Source organism: Aulostomus chinensis, chromosome 23, assembly GCF_037954235.1.
Source record: "Aulostomus chinensis isolate RoL2024-O1b breed Wild chromosome 23, RoL_Achi_v1.0, whole genome shotgun sequence".
NCBI lineage: Eukaryota > Metazoa > Chordata > Actinopteri > Syngnathiformes > Aulostomidae > Aulostomus > Aulostomus chinensis.
Window position 1 is genome coordinate 18,565,173 of NC_141342.1, and position 25,242 is coordinate 18,590,414.

A 25,242-nucleotide genomic window follows, 5' to 3' on the forward strand; every position below is an offset into this window, starting at 1 on the left:
GCAATAAATTTGTTGCCAAATATCTGTGTGCTCCGGCTGCTTTCTCTCAAGTTTCCTCCTTACAGAGTTGTCACTGTGAGAGCACCAGACAGGCCTTTTTTGTGAGTAGGTTGACGCACGCTTAAATCCCTTGAACCTTGTATCCTTATTAGCAAAGCCATACTGGTATCAAACCAAACGGCCCTGGCTAATCTACAGACCTCGATGTCAACAGCTAGATAGCTAGAAAGGGCGTCGCTTGATGAAGCCGTCCAGTTGGACTGCTGTCGACCCAGCATACAAGAACTGGTGACGAACGTGTTCATTGATGAACGTATATGGACTTTATTTATGTCGGCCTTTTCCACATTTATGATACTCAAAGTGGTTTTTCAATGCTGCCTCACACACCGATGGTGGAGACTTCCAAGCAAGGCACAGATGTTCTGATCAGGAGCAGTTCTGGGTTCACTGAATCAAACCAGAGACCCTGACAGCCACTCCACCTCCAGAGTCATGCCCACTATAGGAACGGTAGGATGTGCTGTGCCCTCTCGGAGCGCATTCATCCACTCCCGCGATGCTCTGCACTCACATTGCTCTGGATCAGACCTGGCCTCCGAATTCTTACACCACCACTGAGCCACACTCTGAGCTCTATATTGGGTCTGAACTCCCACGGATCAGGTGTTACATTTTATCCCTCAGAGCAGGACGAAAGTAATCTTGCAGGACAAGATAGGAGTGAAATCCACTCCCCTGTCAGGCTCTGTTGTACACACTTTTAACACACACTGGACTCAAAGAGGAAAAGTTTGCAACCAAACCTGAAGGTTCACTACTTGGTTGGTTTGGCTTTCGTATCTGGACAATTGAACTCCATTTGTCATAGTTTGCTCGTTCGCTGTTTACACATTCGAGACACAACCAGCGGCCGTCCACGTCCCGTGCCTGTGCCAAAGCCCACCACTTTCACTCGGGGTGGTCAAAGGAACTAGATTTTAGGGGACAAGCTGGTTGAGTGTGGTACAGCTCGCCAAGGATGAGAGGGCCCTAACTGTCACTTAGCATTTGTCATGTCAGAGCCTCACCTAACGCTGGGCTATGACACTCTTTTTCCTCCCAGCGCTATTGAAAATACATCACGGCACTCTTAGACGCTCTTGAAATCTCATTTCAGCTGGACTTTTAAACGCCACCTTCAACTTGTGTCCACTCTGAGGATGAATAACTTTTCCTATATTGTGGGTATTTCTTCCCTTCTGAAGCAATCTGATGCAATACCAGTGAGACTTGTGTCGCCCCTGAGATCATCTAAAATGTTGCCCTTAATGGTCACAAAGCATTGTCAAGTACAATTTATTCCCCAAAAAATGTTAATCCAATCGTTTCTTTCGCTATTCCATTTAAATGAATAGCTGGGAGTCTTTATTGAACCCTCCCTTCTTGTCGATATACAGGTTCTCATTGAACTTGGTGAGCATACATCACGCCGTCTGGCGCCAGACACAATGAAATCAAACCCGAGTCACCTCAGCTGGGACAGAACCAAAGAAAAAAAACAGCACCGATCCACATTTCCACCCCACATCAGTGAAGTAAAAATCACCCACGAGAGCATTAAATACAATTATAGTGTTTAATGATTTCCTATTTGTGCAATAGAAATTCAATTCTCATGTCAATTACCATCGAGGAGCATTCCGAGCCCGTGCATCTGCGAAACCTGGGAAATGGCAGGCTGTTATATTGCGAGCAGGTTTTAAAGCAGCAGTTACAGTTCCCAGAATGGTGATTACGGCCATTGTATATGTGTAAAGAAAACGCCTATGTGCCTGCAACTGCACGGTAATGATCCAGCTGAAAGCCGCCCCAATAATCAGTCATGCAAATGATTTAGAGGCGGTAATTTGACTACGACACATATAATCTGCATTTCATTAGGGTTGAATACACGCACATTTAAGCAATCTTTGGGTAAATTGCTCAGTATGCCCACGGGAGTGATTATATCTTAATTTAAGGCCACTGTCCACACTTCAGTATGCTGAGGTTTGACATTTTCATCAAGGATTCATGTTAACTTCACTGTGCTTCGCAAATGGTTTTTAGGTTTAATGTTTATTTGAGGGAACAGGGGGGGGGGGGTAAAAAAGATGAATAATTTTATGCGCCAGCACATTCTCATGCATACCTGCCGAAACAAACAAACAAAAACATCCCTCCTTACTCACACAAACAACAATATCCATATGCTTCTCCCTGTCTTTGAATTTTTTTCAGATTTGCTTCCCCTCTAGGATTTCCAGGGAATAATCCATTCTTATTGTTTACGCAGCTCAAGTGTAAACAGTAGGATATCAGATTGAATCGCATCTCCACGTAACTGCAGTGTAATTGACATTCATGGCATTGTCTGTGCCTGTGTGAGTGTGCGTGAGTGCGCGCATTGTCTCCAAATCTAATCTGCTTTTGCTGTCTTAGCTGAAGTTGGGAACACAAGGAGGAGAATTAAGTGAGATTGTGGAGACGCTCATTTGTGTGCAGTATCTGTACAGCCACAAGAGAGCACTGTGGTAGAGGGATTTTCCTGAGCAAAGCCTTCAAGCCACAATCCCTTTGTGCAGCCAGAGACAACACACACACAACACCTCTCACTCTCTTCCTCCAACGTTCTGCTTCTTTACAGAACTGCCCGGCCCTCCTACTAACATTGCAATTTCCAACATTGGCCCACGCTCCGTCACCCTGCAATTCAAACCAGGTTACGATGGCAAAACATCCATATCCCGTTGGCAGGTGGAGGCCCAGGTGAGGCAGATTTAATCAAGCTGCACCTCCAGTTTCTTAGCTTTATTCGCTGTATTCGTCACGGTCTTTGTCGTGTTGGTCTTAGGTGGGTGTGGTAGGAGAAAACGAGGACTGGGTGACGGTCCACCAGGTGTCCAATGAGCCTGACGCTCGCTCCTTGGAAGTGCCGGGGCTCAACCCATACACCTTCTACAGGTAACCCATCAGGAACCGAACCCGCCTCAGCATGTACGCAAATATATAACTAAAAAAGGCGCTGGAAAAACTATGTAGTTCTGCTGTATGTCTACCAAGGACATGCATAAGATCTTATTACCAGTGTTTTCTGGATGAGTTTCCACTTCGTTTTCATGGTATTTTCTTTAATAGTACTTTAGAAATCAAGCTGTGCAGAATATGAAAAGTAACTTATTAAGGCGTTTGAATCCAGCATATCTTTACTTTACTCTCCTTCTCTATTTTTCTATTCAACAATCAAGATTTATTTTTACTCTCGTTCAGACGCCAGACGAGTGCACAGCAGAATGAACATTCCATTCCATCTGGCTCGTGACATTTAGGGTTAAGAGTGCTAAAATACTGAGGAAAAGATAAAAAATAACAATGCATGTAATGAAATGAAACTATATTGTACATCAATAACATGCACTGCATTTAGATCCTGCGCAATGTGTGAAAAACGCACCCCTATGGAAACTAAAAAAAAGTGCTGTAAAAATGATCTATTTTTCCATGGAATGTCCGTGTTAAATGTTATATTCATCTTCAACCCCTATCATCAAGATCAATTATTCATTATTTTCAGGATTTTAGCACTTTAAACTCAATTTTTTGTTAAATTAAAAAACATGAAACATATTTTTGATCGACTATATGCCAGGGAAAAGTTTATTTTTGTTATTATTATGCCAGTGTGAGATATGTCAGTGGTTAGAAGCAGCATCGATTTTCATCCTTTGTTATTTTTTTGGGATTTCATTCTGGACAACTGGCTTCAAAATCATGTTTTGTAGCAGAGTTAGGGAGGGATTTTTTTCTCTCTCACCTAGAGCTGCCAAGGAAGTTGTTTAGTTTGCGTGCCTGTTAGCAGGATTATTCAAAAACTTCCCGATCAAATCTTCATGAAACTTTCTGGACAGTTGTAGCGTGAATGAAGGAAGAATTCATTAAAAGTTGGGGGCAAAAAATGTCACAGTCTGGAGCAAAACAGTACTAACTGTCATTTAAAAACCAGCAGCCAAGGATGAAAGCCTATAATAGACGGCATGTATTAATGCTGCAATGGCAGTGGGATCAAAAAATTATAGTTATAATGGGTTTCATTGGGACAAATTCCAAAATTAAGATAAAAACACCCATCCTTGCCAAAATGTGTGCCATTTGCATTAATAAAGCCAAAATAATTGCATGTCATAAGTGGAAAGGAGCCCAAATTGATGCTAATGGTGTATCAGGGTTGAGCTGCAAGCCTTAAAGACCCTCAGCAGCTGTAATTGTCATCATTCTAGCATCAGTGCCGCAGTGAGTGAGTTAAATTCATACCTTAGATAACAATGTGGCTGCATTTTCAAATCTGTACCCCGGATAAAACCTCCACTCAGCATATTCATATTCGCTCCTTTGATCTCAATTCAAATGCAAGAAGCTTCATGCCAGAAAATGCTCACTGCGAGTGCATCAATAAATCATTCTGAAGAGCCAGATCATTATGAGTTCTGCAGAAATGAAACGGGCAGTTTGCAGAAGTTAAGTGTTGATAATGTGACTCCAAACAACAGGCTCCGTATGCGCCAGGTGAACATTGTGGGCACCAGCCCTCCCAGCCAACCCTCCAGGAAGATCCAGACCCTGCCAGCTCCTCCAGACATGGCGCCTGCCAATGTCACCCTGCGCACGGCGAGCGAGACCAGCCTCTGGTTAAGATGGATGGTAAGAAGGGACATTCATCTCCTGTGACTCTGAATCATTTATTACAGTTCTTAATCATGGAATTGCGCTTGCTGAGAAGTTTATTTGCACCCACTGTACCCACTCTCATATCCCCAGCCATTACCTGAATGGGAGTACAATGGGAATGCAGAGCAGGTGGGCTACCGGGTTCAGTACTCCCGTGCTGGCTCCCAGGGCCGGGCGCTGACCCAAGTAATCGCCGATCGTCTGGAGAGAGAGTTTACCATTGAGGACCTGGAGGAGTGGACCGAGTACGAGGTCAGGGTCCAAGCTGTCAATGGCATTGGGATGGGACCCTGGAGCCAGCCAGTCAGAGGCAGGACCAGGGAGTCTGGTGAGTCTGCACCGCATCAGTCATCCCTGATGGAAAACATCGTTTGGATTTATGGAAATCTTGTTATCCAAGAGTAATAAACCATTTACATGACATTTTGAGGATTACAGAACCACAGCATCGCTGCATATATTTTGCTATGACATGATCCGCAAGATTTATAGGAACTGAGTTGTTTGCTTTTCATCTCAGAAAGCCCCCACATTCCATACCATAAACACAAGTTCACACTTAGAGCCAAAAATGAAAGCACTCTTATTTCTGTCACATGCAACATCTGTGTGAAATAGAAACGGGACTCAAAGTCAACACGATTTGAGCCCGAGTTCTTGGTTAAATGCCTAGCTTGACATGTTTTCAAGTGTTTGCTCTATGAAATGAAACACGTCAGTAAACATTACACTCAAGGCGCTCTTAAAAACAGCAGTTTAGCAAGTGGCTAAAGGAGTCCACAGACATCTATCTTCAATTTGAAAGCAGAAGCACAAAGCTCATCATGATGACATAAGGCGTCTGTAGTGCAGTCCTTTTTGCTAGCGTAACGTTAGCTTTGTCCTTCCAACAATTGCATTCATACTTTGAAAATCATATTTGTTACGATCATTAAACCTTGAGGTGTAATAAACATTTGTTTGCGGCAGAGCTGTTTTGGCAAATAACAGAAAATCCATAACATAAATCCTATCGGCCCTTACGGTCAAAGGGTGGTGATGCTAACTTCCAGCTTAGCCAGCAAAAATACTTCAACCGCACTGCGCTTCACATCTACACAGTTAGTAATATCTAAAGGTGTCAACCTCGCCATGTCTAAGAGGTGTTTTTGTCCAGACTGCTTCCTCCTCAAATGCCCTGCGATCCTTTTTAACCACCCATTTCAGCTCTGGCACTCTCTCCCAGTGCCGTCACGTCATTCTCCAGACGTCGGCTAGTGAGGAATGGAAGGAGTCTGAGGAAATTGAGAACACATGGACACAAATGTGAAATTCCTCTGCTCTTTTTTTTTTTTTTTTCCACACACTCCAGCAAATTCTTAGGAATCAGTGTACTATGTCCAGGGATAAGTGCCAGCAAAGAGAAAAGGCCTTTTCTTGAGTCCTTTTTTTTCCCTGGGTAATTCAGTAGGCCTGGAGGGTACGACGGGATATGAGAGGCTTTGTATACACACAAACATAAAGCCACAGCAGATCACTCAAGCTGCCACATCCGTACAATAAATACACATACGTACATGTCTCACAGGAAATAATATATTGTAAACAATGGACCCCTCAGGCATAATCCTTTTTCCATCCTCGTTTTCCAGTCCCCTCCTGTGGACCCACCAACGTCTCCGCCTTCGCCACAACGTCTAGCAGCGTCCTGGTCCGCTGGTTCGAAGTCCCTGAGCCGGATAGAAATGGACTGATTTTGGGCTACAAGGTCCACTTGTGCTTCTTGTTATTCACAATTATTCATCACATTCTTGCTGAACTCTTAGGTTTTTTTGTTTGTTTGTTTGTTTTTAGAAATCTCAGCTATTCAAGGAAGTAAGAAATGTAATCTCTCCATCTCCTGCCTTTATTTATTCAGGTTGTGTACAAAGAGAAGGATTCAGACAGCACAGTCCACTTCTGGACAGTGGAGGGTAACGCCACCCATAGTGTTCAGCTGACTGGTCTGGGCAAATATGTCCTCTACGAGATCCAGGTCCTGGCTTTTACACGAATCGGAGACGGACGTCCAAGTTCTCCACCCATCCTGGAGCGGACTCTGGATGATGGTAGAGAAATGGATGAATTTATAACAACATAAAAGTTTCATCAACATGAAGTATTTAAACCTGCTGCTGATGGGGAAAAAAAATTGATAGTTAAAGTTAAATAGCGTTATTGAATTTTACAAGATAAGTGCATGAAGAATTCATGTGAGTGCATTAAAGATTAATGATAACAAACGATAAGAAAAACTGAAACTGACTGGGTTTTTTTTCCCCCCCGAGTCCCAGAGGCCTGATATGTGACGTAATGAAACTTTTTTTTTTTTTCTGATTTACATGGATGAATTAAATGCTTTTTTTCAGAGAGATCATTTTTATTTTCTCTGCCAAGGAAACTATGTTTTTGGTTTGTCTCCAAGCATGAATTTACTGTGGACATGAGTATTACGGGTCAAAGAAGAATCTGTTGAATTTGAGGGTCGATCTGTTCTAATCTGTAGTGTAGAACATCACGTCATAGGTAGTAGAAATAGTGGATAAATTGTTCTGTCTGTTGTAGTCAGACAACATAAGAAGGTCTCTGAGAGCTGTATGATTGAAATATTTACCCTCAAGCTAGCGGAAAGCTAACGAATTAGCCTTTGCCTACACAGCTGTTGCTGCTCCGGTGGTGGATACATTTACAATACACTATATACAGTTACTCATTCCACCATCACAATCGGTTCCATTTTGTATCAGAACATTTGACAAGTCTTGATGAGATGCGTGATGAAAATATGAATCCTAATTCAAGTTAGCACACAGCTAACACATTTTTTCAGCCGTTAACTGTTGAGCAGTGGATGAATTGTTCAGAGCGTCACACAGCCACGGACAAATGACTCGTTTCGCCTTCAGAATTTGATCCATTTTGAATCAGAACATTGGGAAAGCCCTTAAGAGCCACATTATGAAATTATTTATCTACATCGGTTTAGCAGAACACTAACCAGTATTAGCTTGCTCTGTTCGCGTTCAGACTTTTGTGCTCTGCCTGGAGAGAACGTACAAAGCGTGTCCTTGACCCTCGTGGCAGCGTGGATTTGTCGCCACAGATACAAACTGTAAAATAAAATGCTAATAAGTTTTTCTGGTGGCAGTGAGCTTAATAGGCATTTGTACTAACTCATTCGGAGAGGGCTCAACTGTAAGAGACGACAGTGAATAAACAGTTGATGCATTATAGCTTTAACAACAGCCTACATTTCAGATAGAAATTGCTCCTTTTGCACCTCCGGCGTAATGTCACCGATCTTATGAAGGTAATGGTTGATTTAATCACCTACAGGAACTATGAAATCTCCATCTTTTCTCTTCTCTTTCCTGTAGTTCCGGGACCTCCAATGGGAATCCTGTTTCCTGAAGTGCGGACCACCTCAGTCCGGCTCATATGGCAGTCCCCCTCACAACCCAATGGAATTATACTTGGTACTTGGTTGTCAAGATGCTCTTGTGTTTAGATTTATATATTTAATTTACATATTTAATTTCTGTAAGGGAATCGAAAACTTTACCCACGCTTTTGTATTTTTTTAAGTTAATAGTAGAAATTAAACCGACACTGCATGTCTGTAGGCCTGTAGGCTTCTTTATTCTGAATATCTCAGGCCCATGAAGTTTTGCTGACTTCCAACGCACTTTCTGTTTCAACTTGATGGGTTGATGATGTTTGGGGAAATCACATCTTTACATTTCCTGACGCTGCTGTGAGGGAGTTGGATTCTCCTGTCAGCTCATAGGGGATTTCCTCGTGAGAAGTTGATCCGCTTCATATCTGTCAGATAATTTTAATGCAATTTGACACAGTGCGGTGTGACAGGCCCACATCGTAGCGCGGGAGCAGATGCTAAAGGAATCATCCATGAAGAGACGCAGCTGTGTGTTGTTTGTATTGTTAAACAGAAAGGCAACACAACAAAAAAATTCCTCTGCCGAGATTGTATTTAAAACCATTGTCACACCTTGAATCAGGTTGTTTGTTTCTCTCCAGCCTACCAGATCACATACCACCTCAACTCCACCAATAGCAACGCAGCCACGGTGGACGTGTTGAACCCCAGCGCTCGCCAGTACATGGTGACCAACCTCAAGCCCGAGTCCGTCTACGTGTTCCGCATTACGGCGCAGACGCGGAAGGGCTGGGGCGAGCCCGCCGAGGCGCTGGTGGTCACCACGGAGAAACGAGGTAAGCGTCGCTCGGCAGAATGTGCGGCGTCTGCTTGTCTGAGACGTTTATGCGAAGTTTAATTGACTACGGAAAAAAGGAAAACTCCTCTTCTCTACGGGAGCAATGCTTTCAGAGGTGATCGTTTGTAGTTCACTAGCGAACGGGAAACACTGCAGCTCTGAGAGCAGGCTGCAGGTGTGAGCTGTGCGAAGCCTTCATTGCACTTGGTTCATTTCCAGTTAACAGTTCAGTTAGCAGATGTGTTTTCTTTGAGTGCTTGTGCCCTGTGGGTGTTTATCAGAAACACTGTGATACAGTTGTGGGAACAAATCTGTCCATCTGCTTCCCTCAAGGCGCGTTGTGGATTGTTAACTCTGCAGCTTTCATTTGTCACCCACTTTTTATGTGAGAAAATAGCCTATTTTTCATAGTTTAGGTGAAATATTCCGTGTAAATGCAGGCAAATAAAACGGAAAGCCACTGCTAAAACTATTACACCGAATGTTAATTTCCCACATTTGCGCAATCTTTTTCTCCTTTATCTGTTTTCAGCTCGTCCCCAACCCACCAGCCGTCCCACGGTGCCTCAGAAAGATGTTCAGGCCCGGCATGTTCTGCTCTCATGGGAGCCAGGCAGCGACGGCCTGTCCCCCGTACGCTACTACACGGTACAGCTCAGAGAACTTCCCGAGAGCAACTGGACCGTCCACTCTGCCTCGGTTAATCATGAGGCCACCTCGTACATTGTATCCGGGTAAAGTCTCTTCATTAGCTTGTGGTTGCAGCCATCCATCCTTCCAATATGTTAAGATAATTGTCTCTCTGTGCTCTTGAGTTGAAGTATGACACATTTTATGTTCATAGTCTCCACTGCTACATTTGCTGTAATATTCCCTCAGCTGTAGTTAAGTCAGTAACTCACTCAACAATGTCCTTATGGAGAATATTGTTTTCAGGGCATATAATTCTAATGCAGAACTGTATCATTTAAATGAAATGAAGGTATTTGGCAAGAAATCCAGCCATTGCAAATGTTCAAACATTTCTAAATTTGCTTCAAAAGTGAAAGTGGAGCACAAAACCTTTAAGATCCTGTGCTTTTTTTTTTTGCTTTTGCTTTTTTTTTTCTATCATCACAACTAATGTGCTTTTCCCTGCTGCCTCCATCCAGGCTGAAGCCGTTCACGTCCTACCAGTTCAGAGTAAAAGCCACCAACGACATAGGCGACAGTGAGTACAGCGAGGAGAGTGAAGCCATCACCACCCTACAAGATGGTAAGTTTGACATCGAGAGGAAAACGTCCTAGTCTATCCATTTGGCTTCTGAGTTTTTTTGAATGAAATTCAGATTTTTCTGTGTGACGTTTTCAGGAAATTCCATTCGAATCAGAAATACTGTGACCGCTGCTTCAAATGTACCAAACTGAGTGTTTCGTTCATATTCTTTCCTTTATATTTATCACAAATCAGCCTTTTCAGCAGGCGCTAGCTTCCATTTTTTGCACCATAAAGTAAATAACTATGGAGTGAACATTTGTGGCGGCGTGGCTCAGAGGTGGAGTGGCCGTCTAGAAACCGAAGGGTCGCTGGTTCAGTCCTCACTTCCCCCGGTGGCCATGTCCAAGTGTCCTTGAGCAAGACACTGAACCTCTAATTGCTCCTGATGGCCGTGCGACGGACTGGCGACCCGTCCAGGGTGAACCCCGCCTCTCACCCAATGTCAGCAGGGATAGGCTCCCCCACCCCACCCCCCATGACCCTACAGACATGTAGGATGGACCATATATCTCTTGAATGCCTCGAATGAATCTCACAAAATTAGCAACAAATGTCCACTGGGACTCATGTATGAACTGAGAAAAACTGCGATGTCTTGAGAATAGAACAGACGGGAGGTCAAGGTGACCTTGATCACCAAAAAAATTTTTACCGTCATCCTTAAGTACAAGAGGAAGTTTGTATTTTATTTGAGGACATGTCCTGAAGGCCTTCCTGAGTTGTCTCCATGATGTGAGGCGACCGTGACGTTTGACCACCAAAATCCCTTTCAGCTCATCCTCGAGTCCCAGCGGATGTTTGTTCCAAATGCGATGAAGTTCCCCGATGGCGTTCCTGCAATATTACATTAAGTAGAACGGGAAGCCTGAGGGACGACGTGAAAACAATGTCTTCATTCTGCACCGGTTTGAATCTGAGTTGACACCACTGGCAAAGGCATCAGGTGATATCATGTGTTCGCCATCTGCAGTTACTTAGAGACAAGACAGTAGCCTGAAAACTTTGGCAGAACCGGCCCTGCTGCTGCTGTAACCAACCAAATGTTCCCTCCTCTGATTTTTTTTCAGGTTCTATTTTTGTCCCATCTGTCAAAGCTTGTTGAGTCGTCGCTATTTCCTGTTTATGTCCCTTGAATGCCACTGCACATGGATAGATTCAGCATCTCTGCACATTTTCAGGTCAATTTAGCTAATTTATCTCACTTTTATCGCCCTCAGCGCCCGACGAGGCTCCCACAATTCTCTCCGTCACGCCGCACACGACGACGTCGGTGCTGATTCGCTGGCAGGTGAGAGAAGACGGCGTGTCCTTTTATTCAGTCGCCAGCGCAATCCATGAAAGCGTCCTGTAACGAGAGGTTGTGACAGTAAACAGGGCAGGCTTGTACTTACAGACTGGATGCCCTCACACTTTTACACAAACCCTCCACTCCCCTCCTCCCATGTCTAATAAAAACACTCTCTCCCCCACTCACACCTGAATTAACAGGTCATAAAGGGTAAAACAGGAGGCGCAAAGCCACAATTTTACTTTTATGGAGAGCACTTGTGGAGTTTATAAGGATCGGGAGGGACTTGTTTTCTCTCTCGGCTTGTGCCCTCTGGCTCCGCCGCGCTCTCATGTCCAACCACGGGGGATTTCTCCGTCTTACTCACCTGCGGATGAGCTCAGCCTGAGAGGGGATGTGTCTCAATTACAGGAGCGCACGGGGATGAAGTGGAATTTTACAGTCAACAAACAGCAGTTAGGAACTGTTTAGGGGATATTCGCAGTTCATTTGACCTTATTAAAATCTGAGTTTTTCAGGAATTTATTGAGGCGCGTTGTGTAGAGTTCTGCTTCACTGGACCTCAAACTCCTTATCCTTCCTTTTATAGCCCCCCTCTGAGGAGAGGATAAACGGAATCTTACTGGGATTTCGGATCCGGTACCGGGAGCTTCTGTATGATCGCCTCCGCAGTTACTCTGTTCACACCATCACCAGCTTGTCAACGTGGGCTGAGCTCACTGGTGAGCTCTTTACACCACAACAAAGTAGATTAGTCCAGAATACAGCATGTTTTCATTTGGAAAAACTGCAAATTAAAATACTTTTCAAAAAGGGCCTCCAGTTAATTCTATGTCACATACACAGAACCACATATGCTGTTTATTTTTTTACATTTTGCTATGTGATTTTTTTTATCATTTGTTGCATATGTAACTATACGGATGCGTTTATGGATTATTATCAGGCCTTTTCCTCTTTTTTTCCCCCCGACTCTGTACTTCTACTCTTACCGTTGCTTTTAAATTGTAAAACTATCATGACAATAATTATCATAATCATACAGCGCTACGGTAAATTGTGCATCATTTAGCAGTTGTTTACTGAAAAAAAGCAGCATTTTCTTTGCATCAGTCGTGGTTTCGCACCCTGATTAGACTCTGATTATTTCTGTGCAGCAGCACCATCGCTTCCACTTGAAGAACATTTTTACATTTCGGCTCCCGACATCTCCTGCTGGTCTTTTGCGGCAGAACATTTCATCTTGTGATCAGTAGCTATCAGCGGCAGCCTGTTATTAAGTTTACTCAGGAGCCGCTCTGCTTCGGCTCCTCTCTGTAACTTAGCCTATAATTTGACTCTCGTTGACTTGTTCTGCAGCTCTCACAAAGCTATGATCAGTGTGATTGTGGGTTTTGTTTTTTGTTTTCTTTTTTTTCTTCTCTGTTTTGTTCTATGACAATAGTGATGCTCTCCTCCACAAATCACAGCAAGGACAGTAAGTCGATTGTCTCTCCCCTACCTCTCTCTCCGTTTTTTTTTTTTTTTTTAATCTATTGCTTTTTCTCTCTGCCTTTCCACTGCAGCCCCCTACAGCATCCGGAATCTGAGTGATTCAGCGCTCACCCAGTATGAGCTGGACAGTAAGTTTCGGAGTATCTGTCTCAGGAAACAGCTCTCACAACACCTTTGGAATGACGGCGTAACAGCTATCTTTCTGTTACCCGATACGTCTCAAGCGTCCTTCTGCTTGGACGGGAAAAACGGAGCCGATTAGCACAACTGCTTATGTTTACAGCGAATTGGTACAAACACCTCTGGGGCTAATAAAAGCACTCTGTACACATAAATTCAGTACACAAGCTCACCGAAACCACCGCTTGTTTTGCAAATGACAGCTTATTTGGAGAGGCGCTACACGAGCAGACAGTCACATCTTTCTCTTGTAGCTACAAATTTCCAATTAGGGCAAAAATATTACCCAGAACATCAGAGAAGCAGTTTTCAAACCCCAGTGGTTGTGTTCAGGGAGGGCTCCTGTTCTTGGTTGCAGCGCTGACTGTTGGAGTGCCTGTATGGGATGAGAGGTAGCAGCGGTAGTGGCACAAGTAAACAATAACAAGGGCCACAGTGGAGAGGAAGTTCCTAAGTTCAAAAACTGTCAAAGTTTTAAAAAGAACAGTTGACAAAATGATGTTGTTTCTAACTTGATATTCTTGATCGATCACCTCTACTGCAGAGCTGAGTAAACACAAGCGCTATGAGATACGCATGAGTGTGTACAACGCTGTGGGCGAGGGGCCGAACAGCCCACCGCAGGAGGTGTTTGTGGGAGAAGCAGGTATGTGTGCTTTTGCCGTTAAACCGCAGTGTGATTTTCCTGTCATTTCTGTCAACAGCGTTTCAAATTATTCAAATAGAGGAAATGGAATAAGCTTTTCCTCACAGCAGCAGCAGCAGCAGTTCTTAGTAAGCTGTGTGTTGAAGTGATCCGGTGTAAAAGTGTTGAAGATTCCAGGTATAATTTGGCTCTCTTAAAGGAACACACCAACTTTTCTCAAAGATACATGTATTTCAGGTCTCCCCAGAGCCCGACAACATTAGATGCCCTTTTCTTTGTGCTGCACTATGGAACAGACGCATAGGCCTGCTGACTGCAAGTTAGCTTAGCATAATGAATGGTAGTGGGTGGGAAGTGTTAGCATTCCTTTGTCAAAAGTCATCACATACACTTTCAACTGTGCTGGGAAATTATATTTGCTGTGGAAGGATTTTTTTTTTTTAAATTAAGGTACATTGTAACTTTAGAATCAAGGCACGTGGTCGGAACTACTTTCCTGAGTTGGCGCAGCACCTCAAAAGTCCCAGTGTAACTTTGGTCGATAAAATAAAATGTTTGTTGATGACTAAAAGGGCAACTTTTGCTACTAATCATTTTCAAGAAAGAGTGAGGAGGATTACTGGTGGACAAACTACGAGCCTTAACCTCTCATCGATTCAGTCACGTTTAACAGAGGTACGCTAACACGTGTCATCCGCTACCATTCGTTGAGCGAAGCTAACTAGCAGTCAGCTGTTCTCTGCGGGTCTCAGCTCCCTAATCCAGCACCGAGGAGAGAAGCGGATCTATGTAATTGTCAGGTTCTACATTATTTTGCTTTTCTTTACATGTTGAACAGTTTTGCTTTTCTCCTGATGCCTCTCATCACACAATCAGTAAAGCAGATGTTGCAGAAAATAAATGCGTATCACGTAGAAAATGTCTTTTAGCCTAAACATGTGGTTAATATGTGCGTTGGCCTTCGACAGTGCCAACAGCTCCACCCCAGAATGTGGTCATTCAGTCTGCAACAGCCACCCAGCTGGATGTGATGTGGGACCCCCCTCCTGTAGACGCTCAGAACGGAGACATCCAGGGCTACAAGGTCAGATTTACACTTGAAATCTCAGCAAACGCTGCCACTTCCTTATTGGACCCTGGAGGAAAAAAAGGTTTTATGCGCCTGCTTTGGCGTATCCTGTTAAATCATTGCCTCTATCAGATGTTAACTTACATAAATCCACATTTTTGCAATGAAAGATGTGCTGAAGAAAGAATTCACGGGGAATGAGGAGAAGTTGCCGGTGTTTATGAAGGAACATGTGGAGCAAATGTTATTATATCTTCCCTGAGCAGCATCTGTAGACACGTTCATTTTTATTTCTGCCTCTCTGATTGCGTGCAGGTTTACTTTTGGGAGTTCCAGCGTAAGAATGAGACCGAGCGGCTGCGGACTTTGTTCATGCCTGAAGGAGGGGTGAAACTGAAGAACCTGACTGGTTACACCACCTACATGATCAGTGTAGCCCCTTTCAACGCTGCAGGGGACGGACCCCGCAGCGCCGCGACAAGAGGGCGCACTCAGCAAGCAGGTAACAGCAAGGTGTTTTCAAATTCTTGATAGAAACCTGAATGTAACAGCAAGCAATCAAGGGAACCAGCTCTGCTCTGACTTGAGAGGACAAGCCGATGATGTCATGGGATGAGACCTGCAGCCGTTTCTGTTGGTTCTCTTCTTGCGATGATGATGTTAGTGTGGAGAACCCGGGGAGTTGTCTGAATGTACATGAGTCAACCATGAGGAAAGAATTTGACGTGATGCTAATAGTTCCTGTCAGTGTACCAAACAATGTTAGCGGAACCACACACGGAGGGTACGTTCCTAATCAGCAACGCCACTCTGAAGTCATTCTCTTCATCTGCTTTTTTGTTTGAAAAGTAGATGGGAATTATTTGAGGGAGCACGTTGGCTAAAGACACTCTGTGTCAACAAGAGGGACCCCCTCAAACCACCCTCATGGCCTCCGTTCTTTCATTCCATGTGCACAGGAAACCGTCTCATTCTTGTAGAATCTAGTTGTTTGTTTTTTTTTAAAAAGGAAGAAAATAGGTGTTGGTAAGGTTTCCCTCATGGGTCACTGCTGTGAGAGAAGGAAGCAGATGCCAAGATGGAAGGGGGAGGAGGAGGGAGAGGCACTGAGGAGATAGTTATCCCATCCTTCCACAAGACAAAGGAGCTTTGTGTTTTGGAAGCGTCTCAACTCCTGCTGGACAAATTTAAAGACAACAGGTGCCGGCTGTGTTCCGAGCACAGCGGTGTCACAAGTTCAGCCAACTGTAATGGGGCCTGTAGACTGAGAGCGGCTGGTCATTATGCTTGTGAATTACTATGACCCGGGTCAGTATTTTAAGTGGTGTCTGGGCTTTTTAACCTTTGTGCAGTATAGCAATGTAGCGTTTAGGCTCGAGCTAATCAGGGCAGCTCAGCTCACCAACATGAACTCCTGCAAAGCTGCAAAGGGCTGGTCGTCCTATGAAAGCACATCACCCCCACGCCGTCCCTCCGTTAGACTCCTAATGCACGTCGGCCATTACTCTTACGTGCTGTTTTGACCTCTCTGCATTTCAGCTCCCAGTGCTCCCAGCTTCATCCATTTCAGTGAGCTGACCACCACCTCGGTCAACGTGTCCTGGGGCGAGCCCACTTTCCCTAATGGCATCATTGAGGGTTATCGCCTGGTCTATGAACCCTGCACACCTGTAGATGGTAAACCTTCATTCTTAACAGTCAAACCTGCACAGCGTGGCTGCTAGCTTGGATAAAGGCTTTACGCGCCCTACAAATGTAGATGCATGTTTAACCACTTTAATTGGTTGGAATCTTGTGGGATGCATTGGTTTTAGCAGCTCATTGTATTATCATCACAAATAATACGTTACTACATTTCCAAGATGCAAACATATGTCCCTTTACTTAATCCATTACTGCGTCTGTGTGTGTGTGTGTGTGTGTGTGTGTGTGTGTGTGTGTGTGTGTGTGTGTGTGTGTGATCGGCTGTGCCTCACATTGCCTGGCCTGCTCTAAATGTGGTGTGTTTGTCTAGAGTCTTCAGTGGCCTGTGCCGACTGTCTTCACTCCCCCTCCCCCCCAGGCGTCAGTAAGACCGTGATGGTGGACGTGAAGGGGACTGGCCCTCTCTGGTTGAAGCTCAAAGACCTGGCGGACGGTATTACTTACAACTTCCGTATCCGCGCCAAGACCTTCATCTACGGGCCCGAGGTGGAGGCCAACATCACCACTGGCCCAGGAGAGGGTACGGGAAGGGATTTTTTTTTACTTATAAAACTTTTAATCCAATTGATTTTAACACATTATTATTCTTAACCAGGAGCCCCAGGACCCCCAGGTGAGCCCTTTATCACTCGCTATGGTTCTGGCCTGACCATCCACTGGTCCAGCGGGGACCCGGGACGTGCTCCTATTACACGCTATGTAATCGAGGCCAGACCTTCTGGTGAGTGCATGAGATGCCTGAGAAAACATGGCAGCTTTCTCATGAATTTGTATAGCCAGCCGTATGCCAGGCTCCGTGATAGTTTGCTTAAGTAAAGTGGTATAAAGTGTCGACATCTGCTGCCCCACAGTCTGTGTCACTGGTATTTTAATAGCTTATTGATCACAGGGCTGCAGCTGAGACGATTGGCGTCTGGTTTCAGTGGTGATTGACAGTCCCTGGTAGGGTTCAGAGGGTGATGGATGGTTGATGACTCTCAGGGAGGGCCGGGTTTCACCGCTTTTGAGTGAAAATTGTATCCAGGGGAGGTTGGGGGTGATCTAAGTTTTAATAATGTGAAGAGTTGGTTAACACCCAAGGGGACGATGAAGACAAACCGCTTTCTTCCTCATCCTATCTTATCCATATGCCAAGGGTCATAACCCCCCGCAGTATTATGGCACTCAGTAACTTCATATTGAATTCCATTAGCTTTTCTAATGTTCAGCACAGCTCAGCAGTATGAGCTATGATGTTTGTGAGGAGTGTCAAGGTCCACTGATGAACTGATATGTGAAGGATTCAAAGTTGTACCTCACCAATTAAGTATATTTTGCCCTCCAGGAATGGCATTTTTTTCCCTCCACTGTGAAATAATTTCCTTGGCACTCAGGAATGCAGTAAGAGCCAGCCATGTTTATTTAGCTTGAAGCTAACGCCGACGCACGGCCGGCTATTACAAACAACAACAAAACTTTACAGTGAATCCAGTTTACCACCTCTCAAGTGCAACATTCAGTACAATCCATATCATTTTTTTCCCCAGTTTTACTGATGGTAGCGGTTGGTTTCCATTAGCTTCAAGCTAAATATGCACGGCTGTACCTTCCTGCATTGTGGACTCATAAAGAATTGATGATGAGGGGAAAACAACACATTTGTGAGCTCAAGACATGGATGTGAGAGTACTTGAAATGCACAAATGTGCACTTTTTGAGTGAAGTACTGCTTTAATGTGTGAGGTAAGAGTGTATCGGACCAGATAACCAGTATAGTGCTTGACGGCAGCACCGAGTGTATTGTTAGAGGATACATTTAATATCTGCCGTTAAAAGTGTTGTTGCCTTGTCTTGTATTCTCTCCTCCCACACCGCTTGCTCCCTGTCTCTGTTCCAACCGCCGCCGCCGCACTCGTCTTAAGCACTCTCTTGTTTCTGCTCCTCATTTCCTCAAAAGTTTGTAGAAAGTGATGATTTGACATCGATCGCCCAACTAAATGAAACGTGGGTGTGGAGTAATTTCAGGTTTTATTAAAAAAAAAAAGGGAAAAAAAGATGCCAGATATTGCTAGAAAACAAGGCAAACAACAGCAAAATATCAAGGGTCCCTGATCTCCTGACCCACATCCAGAGACGCCACGGGGGTTGCATCGACATCTTTCCCTGATTTTATCATAAACACGCTTCATAGGAAAGGGAGTATTGGAGCATCTGACCAAACAAACCCAGCTCTCAACTGTTATAGAATCTCATGAAGTTAAGAACAGGATGTTAAGTGTCCCTGCTCTTTCTTGACGCTGGATGTTACAAGTCGACCAGAGTTTCTTCTTGGAACTAAAGTAGAAATATCGATGCTACATTATTGCATCATACCGCTGTTTCAAAAAACAAAACAAAAACGGTATTGTAGTCGAGCAAAATCGTATCGTCTGTTTAAGATGTGGAGAGATGTGTTTGTGTACTGGAATCAGCTTCAGTGGGTGATACACACTCCCAGGTCCCTTTTTAAACCACCTATGGCAGCAGGGGGTGGATGGATGGCGTCACGTGTGCACCGTGCGTCCGTGGTGGCCTCGTTTTAATATTAAGAGGGCACATAAGCAGAGCGTGAACCACTGGTCAAAGAGGCCATCATTAGACGCCCAGTTACTCATCGGTGGGTTTTGGGCCGTGTCAGTCAGAGAGTCGTCCCCTGTAAAGTCCTGGTTACACCAGGACTTGCCGTGTTAGTATTTCAGTGATGAGCACATTTCAACTAATCAGAAGCGAGCACGTATTAATATCAGGGACCAGCAGGAATGCCAAGGTCCACCAGAGGTGAGGCAGGCCTGGTGGGAGGTGAGGCAGGCCTGGGGGGAGGTGAGGTAGGCCTGGGGGGAGGTGAGGAAGGCCTGGGGGGAGGCTGCAGTCAGTGTTTCCACGTTTTCGAGGATCAATGTAACCACAGAGCAATGCCATGCATCTGCTCATCTGATTGATGCGCCTTTCATGTAGCACTTCACTCATAACGCCATAACGCCTCTTGGTCCATGACGCAAACATTTTCGGATGTCCCAAACTAGCAAAGCACCATGGTGGTGCGTTCACATACTTAAGCACCTGCCGGGGGAGACGGAGCACAAGTTTATTCGCGAGTTCAAGTGCGAGAGCGCTCGGTGTGTGGTGTTTATGTGTGTGTACTACATGAAAAGGTACACGGATGTTTACAAGCAGCGTGTGTTATGGTCTCTGGCAGGGTTTTCAAAGCAAGCAGCTGGTCTTCTAAGATTTCTTCATTTCAAACGTGGCTGCACAACTGTTCATGGCGTTGTTGTTGAGCCGCCGACACTGACATGTTGATACAGTTCCAATATTTTTACCTACACTTTGCCCCCGTCACCTCTCACCTGAGCTAACAACTGTAACTCCTTTTCAGATGAGGGGTTGTGGGATATCCTGATCAAAGACATCCCAAAGGAAGTGACATCACACACATTCAGCATGGACATACTGAAGCAAGGAGTCAGTTATGATTTCCGAGTGATTGGAGTGAACGACTACGGCTACGGTTCTCCAAGTCTGCCCTCTCCTTCCATATCTGGTGAGCGTTCACGCAGTTTTATCTGAATTAGAATTATATTAACCTGAATTAAAATCCTCTACGGTTGATGAAACGGTACAGAAACACGGGCAGTTGAGTTTTACAAACATTTCAATTGATTGTGATTAATTCAGCACAAAAAGTGGCCCCGTTCTACGAGGAGTGGTGGTTCCTGGTTGTGGTGGCTCTGGTGGGGCTCATCTTCATCCTGCTGCTGGTTTTCATCCTCATTATCAGAGGCCAAAGCAAGAAGTATGCCAAGAAGTCAGAGTCAGGTGAGTGCGCACAATAACACAATTTAATGGAACATTTAACTCATATGGAAGCCTCGCGATGCTGCTTCTCACCTGTTGGCACGCAGGGCTGAAAATTTGATGACTTTACTTTTTCTTGTAGATCAGGTAATTTTGTGATTTGCTCTTTTAAAATGCTGTGAAATGAAGTAAGTTGACTTCTTTGAGAACAAGTTCCGCTGATTTGGAGTGAATCCGACAATTGGCTGAGTAACAGCGGAATAAAAAAGGCAGAAGAGAAGAGAGGCAGGGAAGCAGGAGCAGCCATACTTGTCCATTCAGTGCAGCTCTGACATCAGCGGGTATTTCTCTCCGCTCAGCACTTCTGCCATGACTGTTTAGCTGCCAGGCAGAGAGGGGGAGGGGTTCGGGGGGTGGGGGGGTCCCTGCGGGTCACTGCCCATCTTTCTGACTGACGGAGGAAAAACAAGAGGTTCCTTCTCACTCCAACACAAAGACGCTCTCAAAGCCTCCATATCCCTCTTTAGGAATGTGGCCCAGGCTGCTGGACCTGCCCAGTGTTGTTTCTGTTTCTGTGTGTTTGTGTAACCATCAGTTGACCTCAGGTGGCCCTGCGGAGGTCCTGGTCATCCACAAGTCTTAGGATGTCTTGAAACGTATAAAATCACCAACTTTAACGTAGCACAGAGACGCGTAGCAACCCTGTCCCTCTCTGGCCTTGACCACAATGACCCCGGTTGATCCACAGACTCTTTTACGGTCTTGTTATCAAATTGGAGACGGTTGAAGGAGAACTCAAAATCTGACAAAAACATGAATACATTCTTGAAAATACAATTTTTTTCTTGCTCCCGGTGTTTTTTTTGCAAGAAGAGTTAAAATGTGCAAACTGGGAAATCAGAATCAGAATCTTTTATTGTCGCTGTACAGGGGGGTACTGTGAAAATCGGTAAAAAAGGGCGCTCTTCCAGAGCCACCGTGCACCACAAACTACAGATACAAAAGAAAAGATACAATAAATAACAATAAGCAGTGTAAGAACTGTAAAATAGAAGTAGAAATGGAAAACGTTTTTTCAGACAAGCTCTGACGCGGCGGTCTCTGCTGCCGGCATCTTCCGGGATATTTCCACACTTGGTCTCTGGACAGCAAAATGGCCGATACGTGCTGGCATAGTAGACTTATTACAACTTTCCCAATCGGATATCATTTCTCAAGACCTTACACGGCGAACGCGTCTTCTACTCTGTTCTGGCCGTGTGCTGCGTTGCCTACACTGCCATCTCCTGATGAAAATATGAATTGCTTAGCCTAGTGTATTCATACCAAACCTATTCAATTTGCTTTAAAAAAAAACCAAAACAAAACATGACATTTCTTTGAAGAGTAACTGGAGAAAACTGAAGTTTCAGAAATGTGGACTTGGACACTTGAGATTTGATAGATTTGAGTTTAGGTAGTTTCTACCTGCTAAAATCCTCGCTGATTTGTCTCGACCTTTCACACCAACTACTCACTCATTGATTTGCACTTTAAAAGATTCACCCATTCATGTTTTTTTTTCTAAATCATTTGTCTTATCATGTCTCGTGCTTTCACTCATAAAAGAACTCGGTCATTCATTCACTCACTTGACGGAATCCATTCCTCCTCCCAGACTCTAACCTTCCTGTCCATCTGGCCTGTGGTCACACAGTGTCTCTGTACGTGTGTCCAGGTAACAACTCCAACTGTAACGCTCTGACCCATGGAGACATGGTCAGCCTGGACGAAGGCCGGTTCCCCGCCCTGGAGCTCAACAACCGACGTCTGTCTGTGAAGAACTCTTTCTGCAGGAAGAACGGCGTCTACACCAGGTGAGTGACGGTCCAGGGAATAACAAAAAACACAGATGGGGTTTCAACTACAGGATGCATCATTTGAAAATATGCAACCGAGACACTTTCCTCTCTCCGCCTGATGAATTTGACCTGGGCAGTTTCTCCTCCTGCTATTTAAAAGCGGCATATAAACAGACTCATTACAGATTTTATTGAAATGAGCGTGTGTATTTCAGTCAGCAGCGAGCTGTAACACGCGGCCTGCTGAGAACTTGACCTTGCCTAATGCCAATCACGCTGACTGACAGGGACTGAGTCAGAAGTCCAATTTTCCTGCATTTTTGCATTTGGACTTTGCATCTGAGCATTAACACACGTTTAGGATTCAGAGACGGACGTTGTCGCCTGGTTAGGCATGGTTGAAAGGGTACGGGCGCCGACTCTGTGACGTAAGGTCGTCACGTTTGTTACAGACTGGGTGACAGCAGCCCTGAGATGTTTGGTCAAGAAGAATGGAGTGACATCAGAATGAGGCCTAGAACAGTAGGAGTTAGTTGGCGTTGTTGAAGGTGCGGTTGCCTCATTTCAAAATCTGTATTTTTTTTGTTTTGGTCAAATGCCTAAAAAGAAAAGGGCTTTGACGTTTACAAATTTAAGCTGTTGTTTTGTTACGGCATAAAATGAGTCTGTAAATCCTGCACTTTTCCATTTTCTGCACTTATCGACAAATACGGGAGACAATCCACTTGGTTGTTGGTTGAGGAACTCTTGGCAATGCTAACTTCCAGTTGGGTGTTCAAAAGCGTGTCACCCCCATGGCACTCTATTAGATTCCACTGCTGTTATATGGGGCTACACATTAATGCTGGGAAGAGTAGATTTTTTTTGCGCATGTACACATAATAGGATGTAGATGAGGGATCAAGGAGGGTCCCAGGTAGCGTCCTACTCTGTCTCTGCCTGGTGTGAAGCAGGAGCCCAGCAGTGAAAGACTGCACAGATGTACTCTGGCTGAGCACACACTGAACTCAGCCCGCTCCGGGTGAATCAAAATCCCAGCACCTGAGCTTCCGATTATAGATTAATGCTGCAGCTTGATCTCGGCTCTTTGAATACCAAAGACAGGATAAAGTCCTGCGCCTTACAGTGGGATCAGAAATCAAGCGCCCTCTTAATCCCGTCGTATTCATTCTGATTCAGAGCCGTGTCAGACAGCAACTCCCACTGATGGCTTTCTGCTACATGCAGAGAGGGACTTGCGGAGTGAAATAAAAAAAACAAAGTCGAAGTCAGTGGCCGTTATGAGAAGGCTAATGCTAATGCTGACCTATTGATCTGCTTATCATGTAAATTAGCCTTTTCAACCCGGACAAGAAACCAACAAACTTCTGGCTTGTCGTCAGTGTGAACGGGTACATCCCCAGGTCAAAGGGCACTGCAGCGGTCTTGAGCATTGATCAGCTTTCTGCTGGTTATCTGATCGAAGCGCTGGGAATTGAACCGGTGACCTTTTGATTCTACTTCTCTTGTTGACTGTCAATGGGAAAGTCATCACAGGCTTATTTCTGTGGGTGTGGCTTCATTTAAAGTCATTGTATGTACTTGCTAGTATGCACGCTTATCAATGCGCGCACGCTAAACCGTACGCTAATATTTGCAGAACGTTGTCGAGTGCAATTGCGGAGGATTGGGGTTTGATTTTGGTGAAACAGTGACAGGCGCTCTTTGCTCCCCGTGCGAGTTCTGGTCAGAAGAATAGAGCATTAAGGTATCAGAAAACTCCGTCTGTGTTTGACATCTAACAATCAATGTTGGATTGATCAGCGTTTCAGCGAGTCAGAGGGGAGGCGTGGCCTTGCGGCGTTGTCTTTGAGTGGTTTGATACCCACATTGACACGCTGGCCCTGGGTTTCAGGAGGTCTCGGTGAAGTAATGCAATGTAGATTAACGTGGTTTTAAACACTCTTGAGTGACAAAGCTCCTGAACACCTCAGACATGTTAATGAGTCCCTGAAGGCAGTTGTAGCAAGAGGAGAGCCTGGTAATGAGTAAAGACTGGGGGCAGATTTGATTTCACCCCCTGGTTCTCATTTCTTACTCGATGTACTGCTAACTTAATTTTTCTGTGAGAGGATTAAGTGAACTCTTCTACGGCCACGTGAGAGATGGAGAACGAGAGAGAGAGAGAGAGAGAGAGCGCTGATAAATAATTTACATCTCGCTCAAGAGAGCATGTGAGTCAAGGAGAAGGGGTGAAATTGGGCTGTGCTTCTTTAATGTTTTTAAACAGGCAGTTTATCATAGTGTCCCCGTGTGTCCACAATAGCATTTATTTTCATCGACTCCTCGTCTTTTGTTGCAAGGACCGCCGAGGAATGAGAGCTGGCAAAGGTTACGGTGGCAAATTCTCTTGGGGAAAAAGTGCAGGTCGCATAATGCAAGGGTTTGATTAAGTTCCCTGGGTCGCAGTGCAAGTTCGAAAAGCTCTGCTTTTATTGAGGAAAAAAAGAATAATATCACACATGGGTGGGGGGGGGGGGGCGGTATTGTAAAAGCCAGGCGAGTCGGATGAAAGACATTCTGGAAATGTTAATGATGTGTTTTCATCCACCATCAAGGACGACCTGAGAATTATTAGATTGTCCCAATAAAAAAAAAGGTGAGTGATTATTTGATTCGTCAGTTTTGGATAGACAGAAAGGGAATTTGTGCTGTCATATGATTGGTTGGTTAATTCAACCTCCCGCTGCGCTCCCCCTCTGACCCCACAGATGGCGCTAGCAGCACCAAAGGCTAGCGTAGCACTGTTAGTGTTTGCTCAAAGGACTCTCAAGGACCTCTGCTGCTCCCACGGGTGTAGAGCCGCATCATTCCAGCCACTTATCTGTACTTCAGCAGATGAGCTAACATGCTGGGTGCTAAAGGGACTTATTTTCTGAACTAAGAGGAAACAGAAATGGCCGCACATCCC

At 44.8% G+C, this 25,242-nt stretch overlaps 1 protein-coding gene and 1 long non-coding RNA gene across 9 annotated transcripts in view; one reads left to right on the top strand and one right to left on the bottom strand.

Annotated features, from left to right (window-relative positions):
* sdk2b (sidekick cell adhesion molecule 2b) overlaps nucleotides 1-25,242 on the top strand; it is a 294,224-nt gene that overhangs the window by 255,243 nt on the left and 13,739 nt on the right. For 2 of the 6 annotated variants that reach the window (XM_086195274.1, XM_086195277.1), the window contains exons 22-43: nucleotides 2,669-2,790; nucleotides 2,876-2,985; nucleotides 4,569-4,719; nucleotides 4,837-5,074; nucleotides 6,378-6,493; nucleotides 6,644-6,833; nucleotides 8,142-8,240; nucleotides 8,803-8,997; nucleotides 9,532-9,733; nucleotides 10,151-10,254; nucleotides 11,475-11,545; nucleotides 12,135-12,267; nucleotides 13,111-13,167; nucleotides 13,764-13,865; nucleotides 14,834-14,949; nucleotides 15,250-15,436; nucleotides 16,474-16,611; nucleotides 16,949-17,158; nucleotides 17,234-17,359; nucleotides 20,033-20,197; nucleotides 20,332-20,472; nucleotides 22,148-22,307. In XM_086195274.1, the coding sequence (XP_086051400.1) occupies nucleotides 2,669-2,790; nucleotides 2,876-2,985; nucleotides 4,569-4,719; nucleotides 4,837-5,074; nucleotides 6,378-6,493; nucleotides 6,644-6,833; nucleotides 8,142-8,240; nucleotides 8,803-8,997; nucleotides 9,532-9,733; nucleotides 10,151-10,254; nucleotides 11,475-11,545; nucleotides 12,135-12,267; nucleotides 13,111-13,167; nucleotides 13,764-13,865; nucleotides 14,834-14,949; nucleotides 15,250-15,436; nucleotides 16,474-16,611; nucleotides 16,949-17,158; nucleotides 17,234-17,359; nucleotides 20,033-20,197; nucleotides 20,332-20,472; nucleotides 22,148-22,307 (3,133 nt within the window). The remainder of the gene's footprint in view (nucleotides 1-2,668; nucleotides 2,791-2,875; nucleotides 2,986-4,568; nucleotides 4,720-4,836; nucleotides 5,075-6,377; nucleotides 6,494-6,643; nucleotides 6,834-8,141; nucleotides 8,241-8,802; nucleotides 8,998-9,531; nucleotides 9,734-10,150; nucleotides 10,255-11,474; nucleotides 11,546-12,134; nucleotides 12,268-13,110; nucleotides 13,168-13,763; nucleotides 13,866-14,833; nucleotides 14,950-15,249; nucleotides 15,437-16,473; nucleotides 16,612-16,948; nucleotides 17,159-17,233; nucleotides 17,360-20,032; nucleotides 20,198-20,331; nucleotides 20,473-22,147; nucleotides 22,308-25,242) is intronic. The other 4 variants (XM_086195275.1, XM_086195279.1, XM_086195276.1 and 1 more) reach the window with 3 other exon arrangements.
* The window catches only part of LOC147239901 (uncharacterized), a 40,726-nt gene continuing 15,773 nt past the window's right edge, over nucleotides 290-25,242 (bottom strand). Inside the window, exons 2-6 of one of the 3 annotated variants that reach the window (XR_015111478.1) lie at nucleotides 11,460-11,602; nucleotides 6,303-6,823; nucleotides 5,872-6,020; nucleotides 4,844-5,100; nucleotides 290-4,703 (exon numbers count right to left, since the gene is read on the bottom strand). This is a non-coding gene — a long non-coding RNA (uncharacterized LOC147239901). Of the gene's footprint in view, nucleotides 5,101-5,871; nucleotides 6,021-6,302; nucleotides 6,824-11,459; nucleotides 11,603-13,505; nucleotides 13,596-25,242 lie in introns of all 3 variants that reach the window. The other 2 variants (XR_015111477.1, XR_015111476.1) reach the window with 2 other exon arrangements.